Here is a 16693-nt window from a genome sequence, read left to right as displayed (position 1 = left end):
CCAGCCAGCCAGCCATCCCACCCTGCCAACTAGCCAGCCACCCCCTCCCTCCCACACCAGCCACCACCCACCAGCTAGACAGTCTGTCCCGCCCTGCCAGACAGCCAGTCACCCCCGCAGACAGACAGCCACCCTGCCCCGCCATCTAGCCACCCTGCCCCACTAGTCTACCAGCCAGCCACCCCCATGCAGAGCTAGCCACCCATCCATCTCCATGTACATCTATCTAGCCATCCACCCACACAGCTAGCTAGCCAGCCAGCCTTCCATACATCCATCCTGCACCCAGCCAGCTAGCCATTCCCATACAAAGTTAGCTGGCTAGCTATTCCCATGTACATCTGTCTCTCCATCCATCCCCATACACAGCCAGATAACTATCCATCCATCCATCCCTGTATACAGCTAGCTAGCCATCCCCATGTGCATTCATTTATCCATCCCCAGACATAAGAACGGCCATACTGGGTCAAACCAATGGTCCATCTAGCCCAGTATTCGATCTTCGAACAGTGGCCCATGCCAGATGCTTCAGAGGGAGTGAACAGAATAGGGCAATTATCAAATGATCCATCCCCTGTTGTCCACCCCCTGCTTCTGGCTGTCAGAGGTTCAGGGTCACCCAGAGCATGGGGCTGCGTCCCTGGCCATCTTGGCTAATAGCCATCGATGGACCTATCCTCCATCAACTTATCTAATTCTTTTCGAACCCAGTTATACTTTTAGCCTTCATGACATCCCTCGGCAATGAGTTCCACAGGCTGTGTGTTGTGTGAAGTAGTACTTTTTGTTTGTGTGAAACCTGCTGCCTATCCATTTAACTGGGTGACCCCTGGTTCTTGTGTCATGTGAAGGGGTAAATAACACTTCCCTGGTCACTTTTTCCACACCAGTCATGAGGGTATAGACCTCCGTCATATCCCCCCCATCATCTCTTTTCTAAACTGAACATTCTCTGTCTTTTTAATCTCGCCTCATTTGGAGGCTGTTCCATACCCCTAATCATGGTGGTTGCCCTTCTGTGTACGTTTCCCAATTCTAATGTATGTTTTCTGAAGTGGGGTGATCAGGACTTCACACGGTCTTCAAGGTGTGGGCTAAATAGAGGCATGATGATATTTTCTATCCATCCCTTTCCTACTGGTTCTTAACATTGTTGGCTTTTTTGACTGCTGATGCACCTTGAACAGATGTTTTCAGAGAACGATCCACAAGGACTCCAAGAGCTCTTTCTTGAGTGGGAACAGCTGGCTTAAACCCCATCATTTTAAAAGTGTATTTGGAAGGATGTTTCCCAGCGTGCATTACTTTCCATTTATCAACATGGCTAGCCATCAGCGGTTAGCCATCCCCATACACAGCTTGCTGGGTAGCCATCTTTCCATCCAGCTGCAGACACAGCTAGCCATCCGTATACACGGCTAGCTAGTTATCCATCCCCATGTCCATCTATCCATCCTCACCCACTCCCCCAAACATCTATCTATCCCCACACACAGCCAAACATCTATCTATCATCCATCCATCTCCACGCACATGAGCAATCAATCATTTTCTATCTAATCACGACGACCACGACGCCCCCGCCCCCACAGAGAAGGCAATTAACCAGTGGACCAACTTGCCCCACATGGTAATTTGCCATCGCTTGGAGTCTTTAAAGCACGACTGGACAGCTCGATCTAAAACCTGCACTCTAGCTCACCCACCAGATATGGGCTAGAGGCAGGACCCCCTGGGTGAGGTTTGGTGGCCTGTGTTATGCTCTTGCTCAGCCTAGGTGATCAAGGTCAAAGGCAACTGGCTGGAGAAACTCCCTGCCATCGGAAATCATTGAGGCCAAGAGGCTCGTGAGTTTCCCAGAGGGGCTGGATAGATTTATAGATAGCAGGAATAGACAGACTTAGACGAGTGAATGCTGATGTGAGCAGGGATATTAAACCTCCTGATTTAGGGCTTAAACCAATCTCTAGAGACCAGGATTGGACCTGGCATGGGGGTGTGTGTGTCATAAACATACAGCTAAGGGTAGCATAAAATCCCTCCTTTACCTGAACGGGGTTAAGAAGCTCAAATAACTTGGTTGGCACTTGACCAAAAGGACCAATAAGGGAAGAAGATCCTTTCAAATCTGTTTGTGCTCTCTTTGTGTTCTCTCTCGGACAGAGAGGGACCGGGGCAGGAAAAAAACATCTCCTAAAACCCTACCTGAAATAAGCATCCAAGATTACAAAAATTGTAAGTAATAGCAAGGAAATGCATTAGCTTATCTTTTGTTTTAGCTTGTGAATTTCCCCTATGCTAAGAGGGAGGTTTATTCCTGTTTTTTGTGACTTTGAAGTTTTGCCTAGAGGGGAATCCTCTGTGTTTTAACTCTTATTACCCTGTAAAATTACCTTCCATCCTGATTTTACAGAGGTGCTTCTTTTACTTTTTTCTTTATAAAAAAGTTCTGCTTTTAAGAACCTGATTGGTTTTTAGTGTCCTAAAAACCCAAGGGTCTGGTCTGTGCTCACCTTGTTTACCTTTTTGGTTGGTATATTATTCTCAAGCCTCCCCAGGAAAGGGGGTGAAGGGGTTTGGGGGGATATTTTGGGGAAACAGGAACTCCAAGTGGTCCTTTTCCTGAATCTTTGTCTAACTCACTTGGTGGTGGCAGCGATACCATCCAAAGACAAGGAAAAATTTGTGCCCTGGGGAAGTTTTTAACCTAAGCTGGTAGAAATAAGCTTAGGGGGTCTTTCGTGCGGCTCCCCACATCTGTACCCCAGAGTTCAGAGTGGGGAGGGAAGCCTGACAGGGGGCCAATTGTCCCACACCTTCCTCCGCAGCATCTGGCACTGGCCACTGCCATAGACAGGACACGGGACTGAACAGCCCTCAGATCTGATCCAGTCTGGCTAGTCCTATATTTTCCTAACACAATGGTCCCTTCTGGGCTTAATATCTATGAATCTGCCCAGCCCTCGCTCAGGATCAGGGCCACATCGGGCTTGGTGCTGTACAGATCTAGATAAGAGATTTTGCCAACCCTGCGGGGCTTAAACCGACTCTGTATCTGGGGATGCAATTCTAGTGGGCGAAGTATCCAAGTGATGGCTGGGGGGGGGGGGCATGGGGATCTTGCACTGGGCCAGTTTTCTGTCCCTCCAAGTCCATATGGGGCTCCTGGTGATCACTGACAAATATTGCTTGTATATCACGGTGGCACCTACTGGCTCCAGCTGAGATCAGGCCCCGAGGTTGCAGTAGGGCCTAGTGGATAGATCACAGGACTGGGACTCAGGAGTGCGGGGGTTATTCCTACCTCTGGCTGCTGGGTGACTGTGGGTAAGTCATTTCCCTGTTTCTGTGCCTCAGTTTCCCCAGGGATAGGGATAATGACCTCCTTCGTAAAGCGCTTTGAGATCTACTGATGAAAAGAGCTAGACATTATTATACTGGACACTGCACAGAAACAGAGTGAGAGACAGGCCCTGCCCTGAACAGCTCACAGCCCGAATCCACAAATGGCAGGAAGGGAAACTGAGGCAAAGAGCAGGGACGCGACTTGTCCAAGGTCAGCCAGCCGGTCAGTGGCATAGCAGAGAATAAGACCCAGGTCTCCTGACTTCCACTCCCTCAAACAATGGGGCTTTTTGCATTTCCCCTCCAGGGGAACAATGCCTTGCTCCCTATGAAGGGCCCCTAGGAATCCTATGGTGTAGCCCTCCCTCTGGTCTGAGCTTTGGACCCTACTCCATCCTCAACCCAAGAGCCTGATGCATGGTAGGGATTGGGGGGGGCAAGCCCCATCCTATCACCCCATAACATGGTTGGGGGAGGCTCGGAGTACATTGTCCCCTCCACCCCCTACTTCACTCCCCAATCCCAGTAAGGCACTGGCAGTTCACTAGCAGGCCAGCTCCTCAATTGGTGCAAAACTGGAGTCACACCGGTTTAGACCAACTGGGAATCTGGTCCTGCTGGTTTTGGAGACAGCAGGGGGCAAGGAGGCCTTAATACCAAACAACGGAGAGGGAGGGTAGGCCAGGGGTTCGCGCACTAGCCTGGGATGCCAGAGACCTGCCCTCAATTCCCTGCTGGGCTGCAGCCTTCCTGCGGGAGCTTGGACAAGTCACTTAGGCGAGATCCTTTGAGGATCTGAGCCTCTGTGCCTCAGTTTCCCATTTCTGCACTGGGGATCATAGAGGGCGTGCGAGGATAAATACATAAAAGATTGTGAGGTGATCAGATGCTATGGTGGACGGGTGCTGTATGAAGAATCGTCACTGTACTGGATGGATCAGTAAGTACCGATACTAAATTGCCTTTCTTGACACTGTCCCCATCCTGGGATGTCAAAGGCCTTCGGGCACGTGAATTAGCCCTAACAAGACCCAGGTTGGGGCTGGGTGTGCCAGGGATTCAATGCATATACATACCCCTCACTGCCATGGCTCCGTGGGCTCCCTGTTCGCCACTTCACCATGGCAGGGCCTCTGCACCCCATTTCCCACACGCCGGGGGGGTGTCCCCCATGTCCCTCTTCCTCACCCTGACAGGGACTCTGTGACACTCCTCCCCGCTCCCTGTTATTGCTTTTCTTTCTGGGGGAGAAGTCACTCAGGGTGCCAGCACTTTAAAACTCCGTGAGGACAAGGGGCTGAGCCTTGATGGGGGTATTCCTATGCTGGAAGGTGTTAACAGCTGCCACCAACCCGTTCTTTGATCTCTAACCCCGGGGGTTCCCAACCCGAGGCCCACCTGTGCAGCTGCAATAGGCACCGTGAGAGCAAAATGTGGCGTTCAAACAGGGAAATCACAATTGTGAACAAAACTGAACCAGGAGCAACACAACAACGTTAACATTTTTTTAAAAACGCGGCGGTATTTTATTTTAAAACAAAATGGTTGTCAAACTTTGAGCACTATATTGTGTGTTCAATTTTTTTTGGGGGGGGGGGGAGGAGGATCTGAATGTCTGTGCTGTGTAAGCCAAGACCCAGCCCTATTCTCTACTAATTAGAACAAAATCAAATATTATAAATACAAATATAAAATGACTTACAAACCAGGAGTCTTCTTACCGGGACGGACGTGCCTGCTCCTTCTTGCACAGTTTTTGCAGCTGGGAACATATGTTAGTGAGGCTCAACCTGATCTCATCTTCAATTTTCAGCCAGCTCAGGGTGCAGGCTGGGGGTAGCTAGGGGCTGGGTGCAGTCAGGGCGTAGCTAGGGGCTGGGTGCAGGCAGGGGATAGCTCAGGGTGCAGGCTGGGGGTAGCTAGGGGCTGGGTGCAGGCAGGGGGTAGCTAGGGGCTGGGTGCAGGCAGGGGATAGCTCAGGGTGCAGGCAGAGGTAGGTTCATGCTGCGGGGCCCAGCCATGAACCCAGTCCCTAGTTGGCAGTGTGGGCAGCTCCGCTCCTTGTGGCCTGGGGCACGTCCGGCCAGGCTGGGACAAGCTGTCCTACATGGAAACCGTGGTCACCGGCACCCAGTGGTTCGTGGGCACCAAGGACTACACCCACCTGAGCCTGAAGGGTGATAGCCATTACCCAGCCTACATATGAAAACTGACCTGGATGCACAGAGCTCCTGGTATCCCCACTTCCCACCCTAAAACTCCGCCCATGGTGGCGGCCCACCCGGGACTGTGTCGCGGCCCACCTTTGGGAACCCCTGCTCTAGACAATGCCAAAGGTGGGTGAAGCCCTTAGCTCTGTTAACCAGATGCCTGAGTCTCCCCATTTTCCCCTTTTGGTTTTTCACCAAAATATCCAGCATTCTGCCCACTGCTACCTGGAACATGCCCGGAAAGTCTGGAACCAATCGGCCGTAGCGTTCAAAGGGTATCACGTTCCAGAGACAGCCAGAGGGAGACGTGCCCCTGAGGTGTGGGCAATGCCTCACTTGGCCAATGACTCTCACCCTTCTGCCAAGTGGGAGCAGACGTCAGGGCCTTCTGGGTCTGTTTCCCTGCCCAGGAGGAGAAATCAGTGACGCAGCCTGGCACGTAGCTCATTGGGTCACACTATACACACCTGTCCTGGAACAGAGGTGGTCACAAACCACAGGCAACCAATCCCCTTTCAGGAACTGCAGCCCAACCACCAGTGCCCAGTTCTTCCCTAAGAACTGACTCCGGTTAGAGAGCACGAGGCAGGGAACAAAGGCTCCCGCTGCCCGCACCAGCTCCTCTGCCAAAGAAACTGCATCACAAAACTACCCGCAAAGTGGCATGTCCTTAACGAGTGAACGTGGCCATGCAGCACCCAGCCCCCTGTCGCTGCAGGGGCTGTCAAGTGCTGCCACAATACAAGTAACATCTTTCCTTGCTCTGGGAGTATCAAACACCCCGTCTCCCGCTGAACACCAAGGAAATGGGTAGATTGTTACGGCCATCGCAGAGAGCTGGCTCCCCAGACTAGAACTCTGCCTGGGGCAGAAAGGTGCCCATTGACAAGTAACACCCTAGACCACCTTGGCTAGAGAAGCGCAGGCTTGATATTGAAGGGGGCCGGAGGGGCTGGTGTGTGGCCCTCTATGCAGCCAGGGGCCCTTGGGAGGGCTGGCGGTCAGACTAGTCCTGAAGTGAAAGGGGACTGGGCCTTTGAGGGGGCGGCTGGGGTCCGGGCTGCAGGGGGCTGTAGCAACAGCCTCTCAGAATTTACCTTCCCCCCCCCCCATCCTGAAGTATCACGGGGTGTGTGTGGGGGGGTCCCCTGCACCCTCAATCTGCCTTCCCAGCTCAGCTGTGCAGTCTATCATCACAGTAACCCCTCCAACCTTTGAGCCATGACGACGGCACCAGTCCCTAACCGCTTACTGTGGAGGAGACACCCGTCAATCCCAGGCCGGATGTTGTGAAACTTAAAAGTTTACCAAAGTGCTGAGCAAGAGAAGTTTGTTTCTGGACATCAACCGACACCCTGGAATTTTTAACAAAGAACAAATCTCAAACTCAGGCTGGAAAAGAGGCGCGAATTTTTACCGCCGGGAGGAATTAACCACTGGGACAATTTACCAAGGGCTCTCGTGCATTCTCCATCAAGGGAGACTTGTCAATCAAGATTGGAGGGTTTTCTAAAAAAAATCTGCTCTAGTATAAACAAGAAGTAAGCCAGGCAAGTCCTAGGGCCTGTGTTAGAAAGGTGCCCACAGGAGCCCCTTAGGATCTATGAATTGCCTATCTAGATAGGGAGCGGGGAAGACCAGATTAGGAGCAACTGAATGACGCTTTGCAAGGGGAAATACTGATACTCAATGTTGGTTTTGGGAGGAAACAGGAGACCGTTTCCTCCCATTGCCGCTAAGGGTTCAAATGAAATTTTAACCAGTGATTTTAGTTAACACCTCAATTGAGACTGGAAACAGAAGGAAACCAAATTGGGCCCGATTCTGCTTCGCACCCACAGCCCTGCATGCCATTGTAACTGACACCACCGTGCGGCCCGTTGTGACAGGCGGCAGCAGGCAGTGCCGCTGCACGGCCATGCGAGGACTTTTTCGGCGCGTGTGGGCAGCATTCAGCCTTGGAAGCAATGCTGCGGTGTCGTTCCTTGCGTGAGGTTGTGCTTCGCTGGTGCAAGGTGCAGGAGAGGGCGGTCTCAGCCTGAATCCCTCTAAGTGGGGCTAGGGCCCAGCTGATTCCCGGAGCCAGGCTCTGGGGTTTGGGCTGAGATTTCCACCAGGGGATTGCAGGTGCTCTCTTTGGCCAGCGGGACGTGACAAACTATAGTACACAGGTATTCCTGTACCAGCAAAGCACCCGGCCTCTGCTCCAGGCCAGGTGAACATACTGTACTCCCTTTCCCCAATTTCCCCTCCCACTGAGAATCTGCTGTGAAAGGCCACAACGCAGCACTGCTCCCGAGCAGGGGAACAACCCCTCGGCACTGGCCCGCCAGTGCAAAGGGGGCATTAGCATCAGCAAGAAGCTAGTGTCTGTTACCGATAATTTGCAAGAAATTCACTGCTCTAAGGGCATTTCAGGCCTGATCATTTGACTGAAAGAACTTCAGTCGCAAACGGCTCTTGATTTTTTCTGCTGTATTATGAATAGTTGGGATGGCTTTACTACTCTGTCCTGGTCTCTCTCTAAACCAGTGGTTCTCAAACTGGGGCCGTCGCTTGTGTAGGGAAAGCCCCTGGTGGGCCAGGCCAGTTTGTTTACCTGCCCCGTCTGCAGGTCTGGCCAATCGCAGCTCCCACTGGCCGCGGTTCACTGCTCCAGGCCAATGGGAGCTGCTGGAAGCGGCGCGGGCCGAGGGACGTACGGGCCGCCCCACTTGCAGCAGCTTCCATTGGCCTGCAGCAGCGAACCGCGGCCAGTGGGAGCCGCGATTGGCCGGACCTGTGGACGGGGCAGGTAAACAAACCGGCCCGGCCCGCCAGGGGCTTTCCCTACACAAGCGGCGGCCCCAGTTTGAGAACCACTGCTCTAAACCACAAGGGAATAAACCCTCTCTGCGCATTTGGGTAAAATACACAGCAAACTCACCGTGCTCTTTCTTTAAAATACCCTCTCCGCAAAAACAAGATCACCCGGGAGCTAAAGAACGAGAAATAGGCCGTGTTGGATCAAGACACCAAGAGCCGAGCTGCAGCAGAATTTCACAGCTGCTTTGAAGCAAGGTCTGTATTTTGCTTAAACACCTGGGGGGCTGCAGGAACCTCCTGCCGCTCGCAGAGTCTGGGAGAGCTCGGAAGGATGCCTGGATCAAGACGGGAAGAACAAACAGTAGCCGCCGTGAACGACCCAGTGGTTTGGGTCGGAGCCACGAAGATTCAGGCACTTCCTTTCGCTTGCCGATTCCGATGAAGCAGCATCGTTCTGCAGCAATTTCAGGCTTTAGCGACTCCAGAGCCGCCTTCCCACACTGTGCAGCTGCTCCTTCCACAGGCCCTGGGGAAAAGCCCCCACGGGGGAAAGAGACACATGGAGACGAGCCACTTGTTTCAAAATTAGAGTCTTTATTGCAAGGCCTGATCTTTGGCAGAGCTCTCCGCAGAAACGGCTGCCTTCCCTCGGCAAAAAACCAGCCCCTACCTGGTGACACAAAATCCTGTGTCAAAGGACAAAGAGCCAGAGGACAAGAGCAGGGACTGTTCTGCAGCTCCATTAGAATCGGCCAGGTCCTTGCTGTAGTGTCCAAAGAGCTTAGCATTGGGTGTAGTCACCTGACTCAGGTGAAGTCCGGGTGGGAGGAGCCAACCCTCCCCTGGCACCATCTTTCTCCTCATCTCTGCTTCTACTTTCCCCAAGACGTAGGCTTTGGTCCCAGCAGCCCCTGCGGCAGGAAAGCCAGCTGGGCTCTCGCTTCTGGCCTTGGCTTGAACCGTCAGCAGGGCGCAGATGGGAACTGGCCAGAGGGAGGTGCCCAGACAGATCATAGGAACCGGCCTCCTCTCACCCGCCCGCTGGATCCAGAGGCTGTGACGAGAAAGTGAAGAGGGCGCCCCCTGCTGGGTGAAGCCTGGCTGTAAGAGGTGCTTTGATGCACCATGGCACCGAACTGGGCACCAACTGGATGGGACAAGGGGTAGAAGAGCAAGATCCCCTCTTAGCCCCATTTTTGGGGGGCAGTACTATTTCCTGGGCAGGGAGAGCTCTCCCCTGACACACCACATAGCGGGGATACCGGCTGTGGTCCTGCGGATAACAGGGGACCCTGCTGGATCGCATTTGGCCATTAGCACCAGCACGCTGGCTGGCTCTCTGAGGCTCTAATACTGTGTTGGCTGGTGATGGCAGACACCCCGGATCCCGCCCTCCTGCACTGATGGCATCACGCACAGCATCACAGCGAGGGGGAGGGGACAAGAGGCCGGGGCAGCAGGCATTTGGGCTCCGTGGGCTGGGGAACAGAGAGGGGGCAGTTTTCCGGTTCCATGCTCAGCACATTTCCCCCGCCTCCCCCAGACCTAGGGACAGGGCATAAGGCCAGCACAGGTGCCAGGGCACCACGCCCAGGGGAGATCAGCACCAAGGAGAATGTTGCTCTTCTGCTCCTGGGACGAGGCCCCCTTTGCCCCATCCCAGGATGGGAGCTCTGTCCCCTCATCCCGGAGAGCCTGCGTTCCCACCGCCCCTGGCACCCGCTGATCAGCACCACCCCACAGCGCCCCTCTGGCCTCTTCCGCCTGCACATCCAAGCCATTTCCAGCCCCTCCCCCGTGCAGACGGGGAAATGGACGCAGAGCGTGGAGGTGACCCGCCCCGGGTCACAGGACTCAAGCATCCTGATGCCCAGTCCCCTGCTCTACCTGCTAGACACTACTCCCTTCCCAGAAGGGCACCGCTCCGCCCCCTGCGGAGCTGGGACCAGCGCAGGGCGAGGGGGGGAAGCAGGTGGGGGCCAGCCTGAGGAGTTGAGGGGAGAACACGGCCCCATTGTTCTCTGCTGGTCCCTGGCAGCTCCCAAGCACAGAGAAGTTCCCAAGCCCCCAACGTGAGCCGGAGGCAGCGCCTGGATCCTGGTGCCGCTCACTTCCGCTTGTCACTGCCAGTCGATCCCGCCGGGGACTCTTGCGTGGTCAGCAGTGCCTCTGGCGAGGGAGGGGAGGAGGAATTAGGGAGAGCAGCAGCTTCTGGCCTCTGGGGGGCTCTGGCTCAGGGCTCCAGTCCCCAGGCTGGATCAGGCAGGGGGCCTGGGCAAGGTACCCTCAGAGAGAGTCACTCGGCTCCTGTTACTTCCTGCGCAGGACAGCCTCATCTAACCCACCACTGCCACCTCCAGAGGCTCTGTCAGCGTCGCCATCCTGGGGGAAACTGAGGCACAGGGAGGGACTCGCCCCTTGTCTTGCAGAGCTGGGAATGGAGCCCAGGAGTCCTGGGGGGGAGGGAGGGGGAGTGCCCTCCAGGGTGGAGCTGGGGTGGGGGGCAGGGGCTGATGCTGTCCTTCAATCCCTGTAATCATTTGCAATGGGACAAGAAGCCAGTTGCCCCCAGCTGGCCATGTGACCACACTGCACTGTGCCAGCTCCCCTGGTGGTGGGGAGGCTGCCCCGCCGCTCCTACCTTCCCTCTCCTCCACGATGGTGCCGACAGGGCTATCCGGTTCGGGGCCCTGCTGGCTCCAGTGCTGCGAGCGGAACATCACCATCTCCTCCAGGTTGCGCACCACCGTCACGGCGCCCTTCTGCGGCGGAACCGGGGGCCGGGGCGGCTCCGCCCCTCTGCGAGAGGGGGGCGGGGTGAGAGCCTTGGCTTGGGGATGGGCACCAAGTGTGGGCACCCAAGGGATAGCCCGGCTGATCGCTCCCCCCTCCCATCCAGTCTACCCACCCAGGGGGCTGGGGACCTTCCCCATCTCCAGCTAGGGGAGCCGGGGCGGCACCATGCAGGGCGAGGGCCTGGCTTGGAGGGAGCCAGGACCCATGTCGTGGGCACCCAGAAGCCAGCTGCCTGCCTGTGCCCGCATCCTGCTCGGTCTCAGCCTCCAGCCGAGCGCAGGGACCACAGGATCCTCACCCAGCACAGAGTGAAACAGCCCCTCTGCGCCACCCGGGAGCCTCCCTCCCTTCCCCCACGGCCAATCTGCTCACCTGTCGGGGGACACGATGCCCGTATGGCTGAGGGAGCGTCTCACCTGTGAGGCCAGAAAGCGGGAGAGGGTCAGATGGAACCGAGCGAGCTGGGGGCACCGGGCAGCTCTGGAGCTAGTTCAGATCCAGCTCAGACTGCCAGCGCGGGCACACATCTGATGATAGCCGGGGGGCCAGCATGAGCCACGCTGGGATCCTAGCGACGTCCTTAGCAAAGAGGCCAAGGATAAACTGACCCCAGACACCCTGCTCAGAAGCTTGCCCTGGCGCTGCCCGGGCTCTGCCCTCTCTGAGGCCATGACCAGAGCCCGGCTAGCTCCCAGCCGACCCACACAGCCCCGTCCCCGCACTTGGGGCTGGCAAAGAAACGAAGCATGCAGGATTTCTGATCTGTCCTAGGCAGATGCCATTGCTAGTCCAAATGCTGCCCCCCTGCCCCAGGGAGGCTCTTACTCTATGGGAGTGCGGGAGTTTGGTGCCCACGAAGTCCTGGGGCAGCGGGGCCGGCGAGGGCTGGTAGAGCTCAGGGGCCAGGCGGGCGTTGGCGAATTTCATGCACTCCTCCAGCGTGGAGATGAACTGGCTGCAGGTGGCTCTGAGCAGGGAGGAGGCTTCGTTCATCTTCTGGGAATAGGGAGGACAGAGGGTTACCGAGAGGAACGGCCACCCACAATCCTTTGCGCTTCTGTAGCACCAGCCTCCCCAAGCCTGCTGTACAGGTGGGGAAACCGAGGAAAAGAGAGGGGCAGTGACTTGCCCCGGCCACCCAATGAGTCAGTGGCCTCCCTGCCCCTTTTTTAGCTGGCTCTGTGGCATCGCAGACACGCGTGCCAAGGCATTGCTCAGAAGAGAAGGAGCTTTGGGGAGAGAGTCATGCCTAGTGGATAGAGCAGGGGAGTGGGAATCGGGATTCTTGGGTTCTTTCCCCGCCTCTGGGCGCAGAGTGGGGTCTAGTGGTTAGATCAGGGGGCTCACATCCACTTTCACTCCTGGACCCTGCCCCATCCGCTTATGCCGTGAAGCCTCATACCCCATGAGGATCCCGGCTACATCGCAGCACAGCCCTGCAGCAGGGAGTTCCGCTGGTTGACTCTACACTGTGTGCCGCAGCCCTCTCTGAGCTGCTGGAATCAGGCGGCCTTTGTGCCCCGGCTGGAGGGAGAGGGTAGCCAGGACCTGTGTCCTCCAGATCCTCCTAAAACCCAACAGTTCCCCTTTAACCTCCCCGCTCCCTTTGAACCTCAATATCGAGCGGGGAGCCGTTGTCCTGGGGCCGCGTGGACTCCTGGACGTCCAAGACTTGCTGAGTCAGCACGTCGCAGTACAGCCGTAGCTCCGACAGCTTCCGGCCCAGGGACTCGCTGCTCAGGTGCATGTCTGGAGGGAGACGGGAAGATCAATATTGCCTCATTCCTATCCTGCTCCTCTGGAAGCCCCAGGCCCTGTATGGTACACACAGGGATTGCTTCGCCCCTGCCACTGAAGTGCAGCCACCTCTGGGGTGGAACGTAGCATCTGTTTAACAACCTGCAGTAACACTGCACTAGTCTAAGACAGGAAGTGAAGAAAAACAGAGGATCCAGCAGAAACTGTCAGGGGAGCCAGAATGGAATGACCCACGTTGGAATTTAGCCAGGACACAGGGGTTGATGCCCCAGTTCTTACAGCGTGCATTGGGCTTGTTAATAAGTGGACCTGTCCTGTGTGGTGGCATTGGGCTCAGCACTGACCCAAAGGGGAGAGTGCCTCCTACTGAGCCTCAGTCTCTGCAACCTAGTGCCTACTAGCACTGCATTCTGGGGTCTGTGCTCATTGCAAGGGGAGAGTGCGCCCCCTCACTGAGCCCCCACCACATCACAGCACCCTCTAGTGGGCTGGGGCTTTGGGGTCAGGCCATCCACTGCTGGGCCCCCCACCCCATAACCAGCAAGTCAGAAGCATGAAATTCCAGTTCTCTGCAGTCACAGACGAGTGACTGTTTACTAAGGAGGAGGGAACGCCCGCACCTGAGCCCTTCTCTGCTGCCCGCCCCACCGCAAAACTGAAGGGTGCAGCCAGGCCTTCCACACGCCTCTGCTGCTGCAGTCTTGGCCGATGTCCCTCAGTCCCAACCCTCTGCCTCCTGCTGCCCCAGCCCTGGGCTCCCCCGATCTGTCCCTTACTCCTGCCGTACAGCTCCCCCCGTCCGCTATTCCAGGCCCAGATCTGGCACACCCCAACAGAGATCACCATTTCCCTTGCATGGTGCCCACCCCCTCCCTTCAGGAAGGACCTACCTTTGTCCTTCTGGCTCCTGCTGTCGCCCAAACAGGCTTTAGAGCTGCCCAGGGCCACCAGCCACTTCTGCCTCTCTGCAGCACCCCCTGCCTTCAGGTAGAAATACTGCTCCCCTGGAATCACCAGCTCCATGCGCGTGGGGTCGGTGGGGTGCACTGCAGGGACAAGACAGTCGCTGGGCGAGTTCCCAGTGCTTGGGTAGCAGAGTCTGTTCTCATCTTGCATGACACGATCCAGCTCTGTAGCCAGAGTCTAGGGACCATGGGCTTCCCCAGGAGGAGAGTGGGAGTGGGGTCCAGTGGTTAAAGCAAGGGACTGGGAGCCAGGTCTCCTGGGTTCTATGCCCAGCTCTGGGAGGAGAGTGAGGTCTAGTGGTTAGAGCAGGAGACTGCGTGCTAGGACTCCTGGGTTCTATGCCTGATTCCAACAGCCACACACTCTTTTGTGGAATTTGAGTACTAGATTGGACAAAGCCCTGGAATAGTCTCCAGGGTGGTGATTCTTAAACTGGGGAGCTGTCCTGCCCCCCCCCCCAAGTAAAACCCCCAGCTGGCTGCAGACCAAGCCGGGGCTCTGAGGGGTTTCAGGACCCACTGAATCCAAGGGAAACCTCCCACACGACTGATCAGCTCCCTTGGGGTGTGAGGTGCATCTTCAGTGGCACCACAACTGCGCTCAGAGGTAGAAGCAACATGCAAATCCTAAGGGGGCAGAGACTGGGGAGGACAGAAATAGCCCAGATATATGTGTGTGTGGGTGTCTGTCTGTCTGTCTGGGGGGGGGGAGGGGCAGGTGAGAGCAGAAAGGGATGGGAAGGGCCCATTGGAGAATCTGGCCCCCCAGTGTTCGTTAAACTTTGGACCGTTGCCCTGCCAGGATCCCAGGTCAGCAGAACAGCGTGCCAGCCCCTCCTGGTCCAATCGCCCCCCACTACCCGCACGAGCTTCTCACCCAGCAGGGGAGTGCAGGGCACCGACCTTTGATCTCACAGACGGCCATCTTGATGCTGCCCTTGCTGCCTTTGCCCACGTCGTCCTGAGAGTCATAGTAGGACAGGATGCCGCTGTCCAGGACAAAGTATCGTGGCTGCCAACCTACAGGGGAAAGGAAAGGCCAGTCACGCCCCTAACATCTGCCAAGGCGCTTCTCTCCTCCAGGGAGCCCGGCTCCCTCAGCTGCCGCCTGGCACACAGCAGCTCTGCCCACACAAGGGACAGGGCTGTCTGGTGACTACAGCATAGAACCAGGACTCCTGGGTTCTATTTCCAGCCCTGGGAGGGCGTGGGGTCTCGTGCTTCGATTCTATTCCTAGCTGTGGGAGAGGAGAAGGTTCAGAGTCAGGACTCCTGGGTCCTATCCCCGTCTGTGCCCCCGACACGTCGCTTCCCCAGCGGTGTCTGTATGTGGGTATTACGGGGGTGACATGCTCCAGTGAAAGGGGCTAGAGAGGTGGAAATGTAACGCCGACAGACCCCAGTCGTCAGCACGCAGGATCGAACCTGGGACCTCTGATATATCAGCCGACACACAGCACCCGGGACTCTCCCGTTTCTGGCTCCACGACAGCTGCCCGGTGCTGGAGAGTCTGGCCGTGGGATCCCAGGATGTCTCCCCATGGCTGGGTTCTAGGGGACACAGCCCAGGGGTGCTGGAGAGGACAGCAGGTTATTTGCTACCCCTCTCCCTTTGGGGTCCGCCCGTGTCGCTTACCCTGTAAGGGGGAGAATTACAAGCAGACTCTGCATCCTCACGACCCCCCAGGCACAGCGTGGCCCCTGCCCCCAGTTGGCACCTGGCTCTCAGAACGGAACAGGGAGCGGCCCATGGGCCAGCTGGCCTTTGTGCCAAGTTAGAGCTCGGGACTGGGAGAAGCCGGTGCCACCCTGGAGCCTGCTGGGGGAAGGGATGGTGGGGTCCTTCCATCCCATCCGGAAACATGCAAGGGGGGCATAGACCTGGCCCCATTCAAAGGGAGGGAGGCAGCCCCTCTTTGAAGGAAGTCATAAGCCTGGCATGGGGGGGTGGGTCCAGGTCCCAGTCCTGTGAACCTGGTTCAGGGGCGGTGAACCCGGTTCAGGGATGGAGGGGTCACAGACCTGTCCTGGTTTGGGGAGAAGGACATGGACCTGCCCCAGGTCAGGGGAGGAGCAGGCCCAGGTCAGGGGAGGAGGGCACAGAGATCCAGCCCGGTTGGGGGGGAGGGGCACAGACACCTGGCCCGGTTGGGGCGGGGGGAGGGAGGGACACAGGCGCCAGGTACGGGGGGAGGGGAGGAACACAGAGCCCTGGCCCAGTTCGCAGGGGTGGGGGGAGGGTCACAGAGACCTAGCTCAGTTCAGTGGGGGGAGGGTCACACAGACCAGGCCCGGTTCAGTTGGGGGAGGGTAACATAGACCTGGCCCGGTTCAGCTGGGGGCGGGGGTCACACAAACCTGGCCTGGTTCACGTGGGGGGGGGGGGAAACTCGGACCGGGCCCGGTTCGGGGCCCCAGGCCAGGGGAATCCCAGACCCGCCTCCCGGCCCCCGGCCGTTACCCGAGAGGTAGTTGGTCCATTTCAATAACGCTCCCTCCATCGCCAGGATAGTAAATGTGAGCCACCCATTGACAACACCGAGGCGACCAGCCAATCACGGGCCGAGGAGGGCGGGGCCATAGCGCTTTTGTCCAATAAAAAGAGCGGATTGGACACTGGGGCGGGACATGGGAAAGGCCAGCCAATCACCATGGAAGATAGTGCACGGGTGGGCGGAAACAGCAGGAGTGTCACCAATGACATCAGCAGACCCCGGCAGGTGGCTAACGAGAACGGTCCGTTCCGCAGGGCCGCCATTTCCCCTACTTATTGCGCGCAAAGGCCTGTGGGCAATGTAGTTCTCCAGCCCA

At 56.9% G+C, this 16693-nt stretch overlaps 1 protein-coding gene across 2 annotated transcripts; it reads right to left on the bottom strand.

Moving 5' to 3' along the window:
• Nucleotides 1-8961: 8961 nt before the first annotated feature.
• Nucleotides 8962-16420, bottom strand: LOC112119547 (pleckstrin homology domain-containing family A member 3-like). Of its 2 annotated transcripts, XM_024218241.2 has the most exons (8): nucleotides 16344-16420; nucleotides 14786-14902; nucleotides 13808-13963; nucleotides 12772-12908; nucleotides 11985-12155; nucleotides 11532-11575; nucleotides 11005-11162; nucleotides 8962-10532 (listed from the first exon to the last, which is right to left on the bottom strand). In XM_024218241.2, the coding sequence occupies exons 1-8, from the start codon at nucleotides 16381-16383 to the stop codon at nucleotides 10471-10473; spliced, it is 885 nt and encodes a 294-aa protein (XP_024074009.2). In that variant the 5' UTR covers nucleotides 16384-16420; the 3' UTR covers nucleotides 8962-10470. The 2 variants fall into 2 exon arrangements, with proteins under 2 accessions (XP_024074009.2, XP_029769591.1); XM_029913731.1 differs by lacking the exons at nucleotides 8962-10532; nucleotides 11532-11575 and having other exon boundaries at nucleotides 10950-11162.
• Nucleotides 16421-16693: the final 273 nt, after the last annotated feature.

This window comes from Terrapene carolina, unplaced genomic scaffold (genome assembly GCF_002925995.2).
Source record: "Terrapene carolina triunguis isolate 2854851 unplaced genomic scaffold, T_m_triunguis-2.0 Scaffold836, whole genome shotgun sequence".
Classification (NCBI taxonomy): domain Eukaryota; kingdom Metazoa; phylum Chordata; order Testudines; family Emydidae; genus Terrapene; species Terrapene triunguis.
Note: the sequence above shows the minus strand (reverse complement) of the source record. Positions and strands in the feature narration are given on the sequence as shown.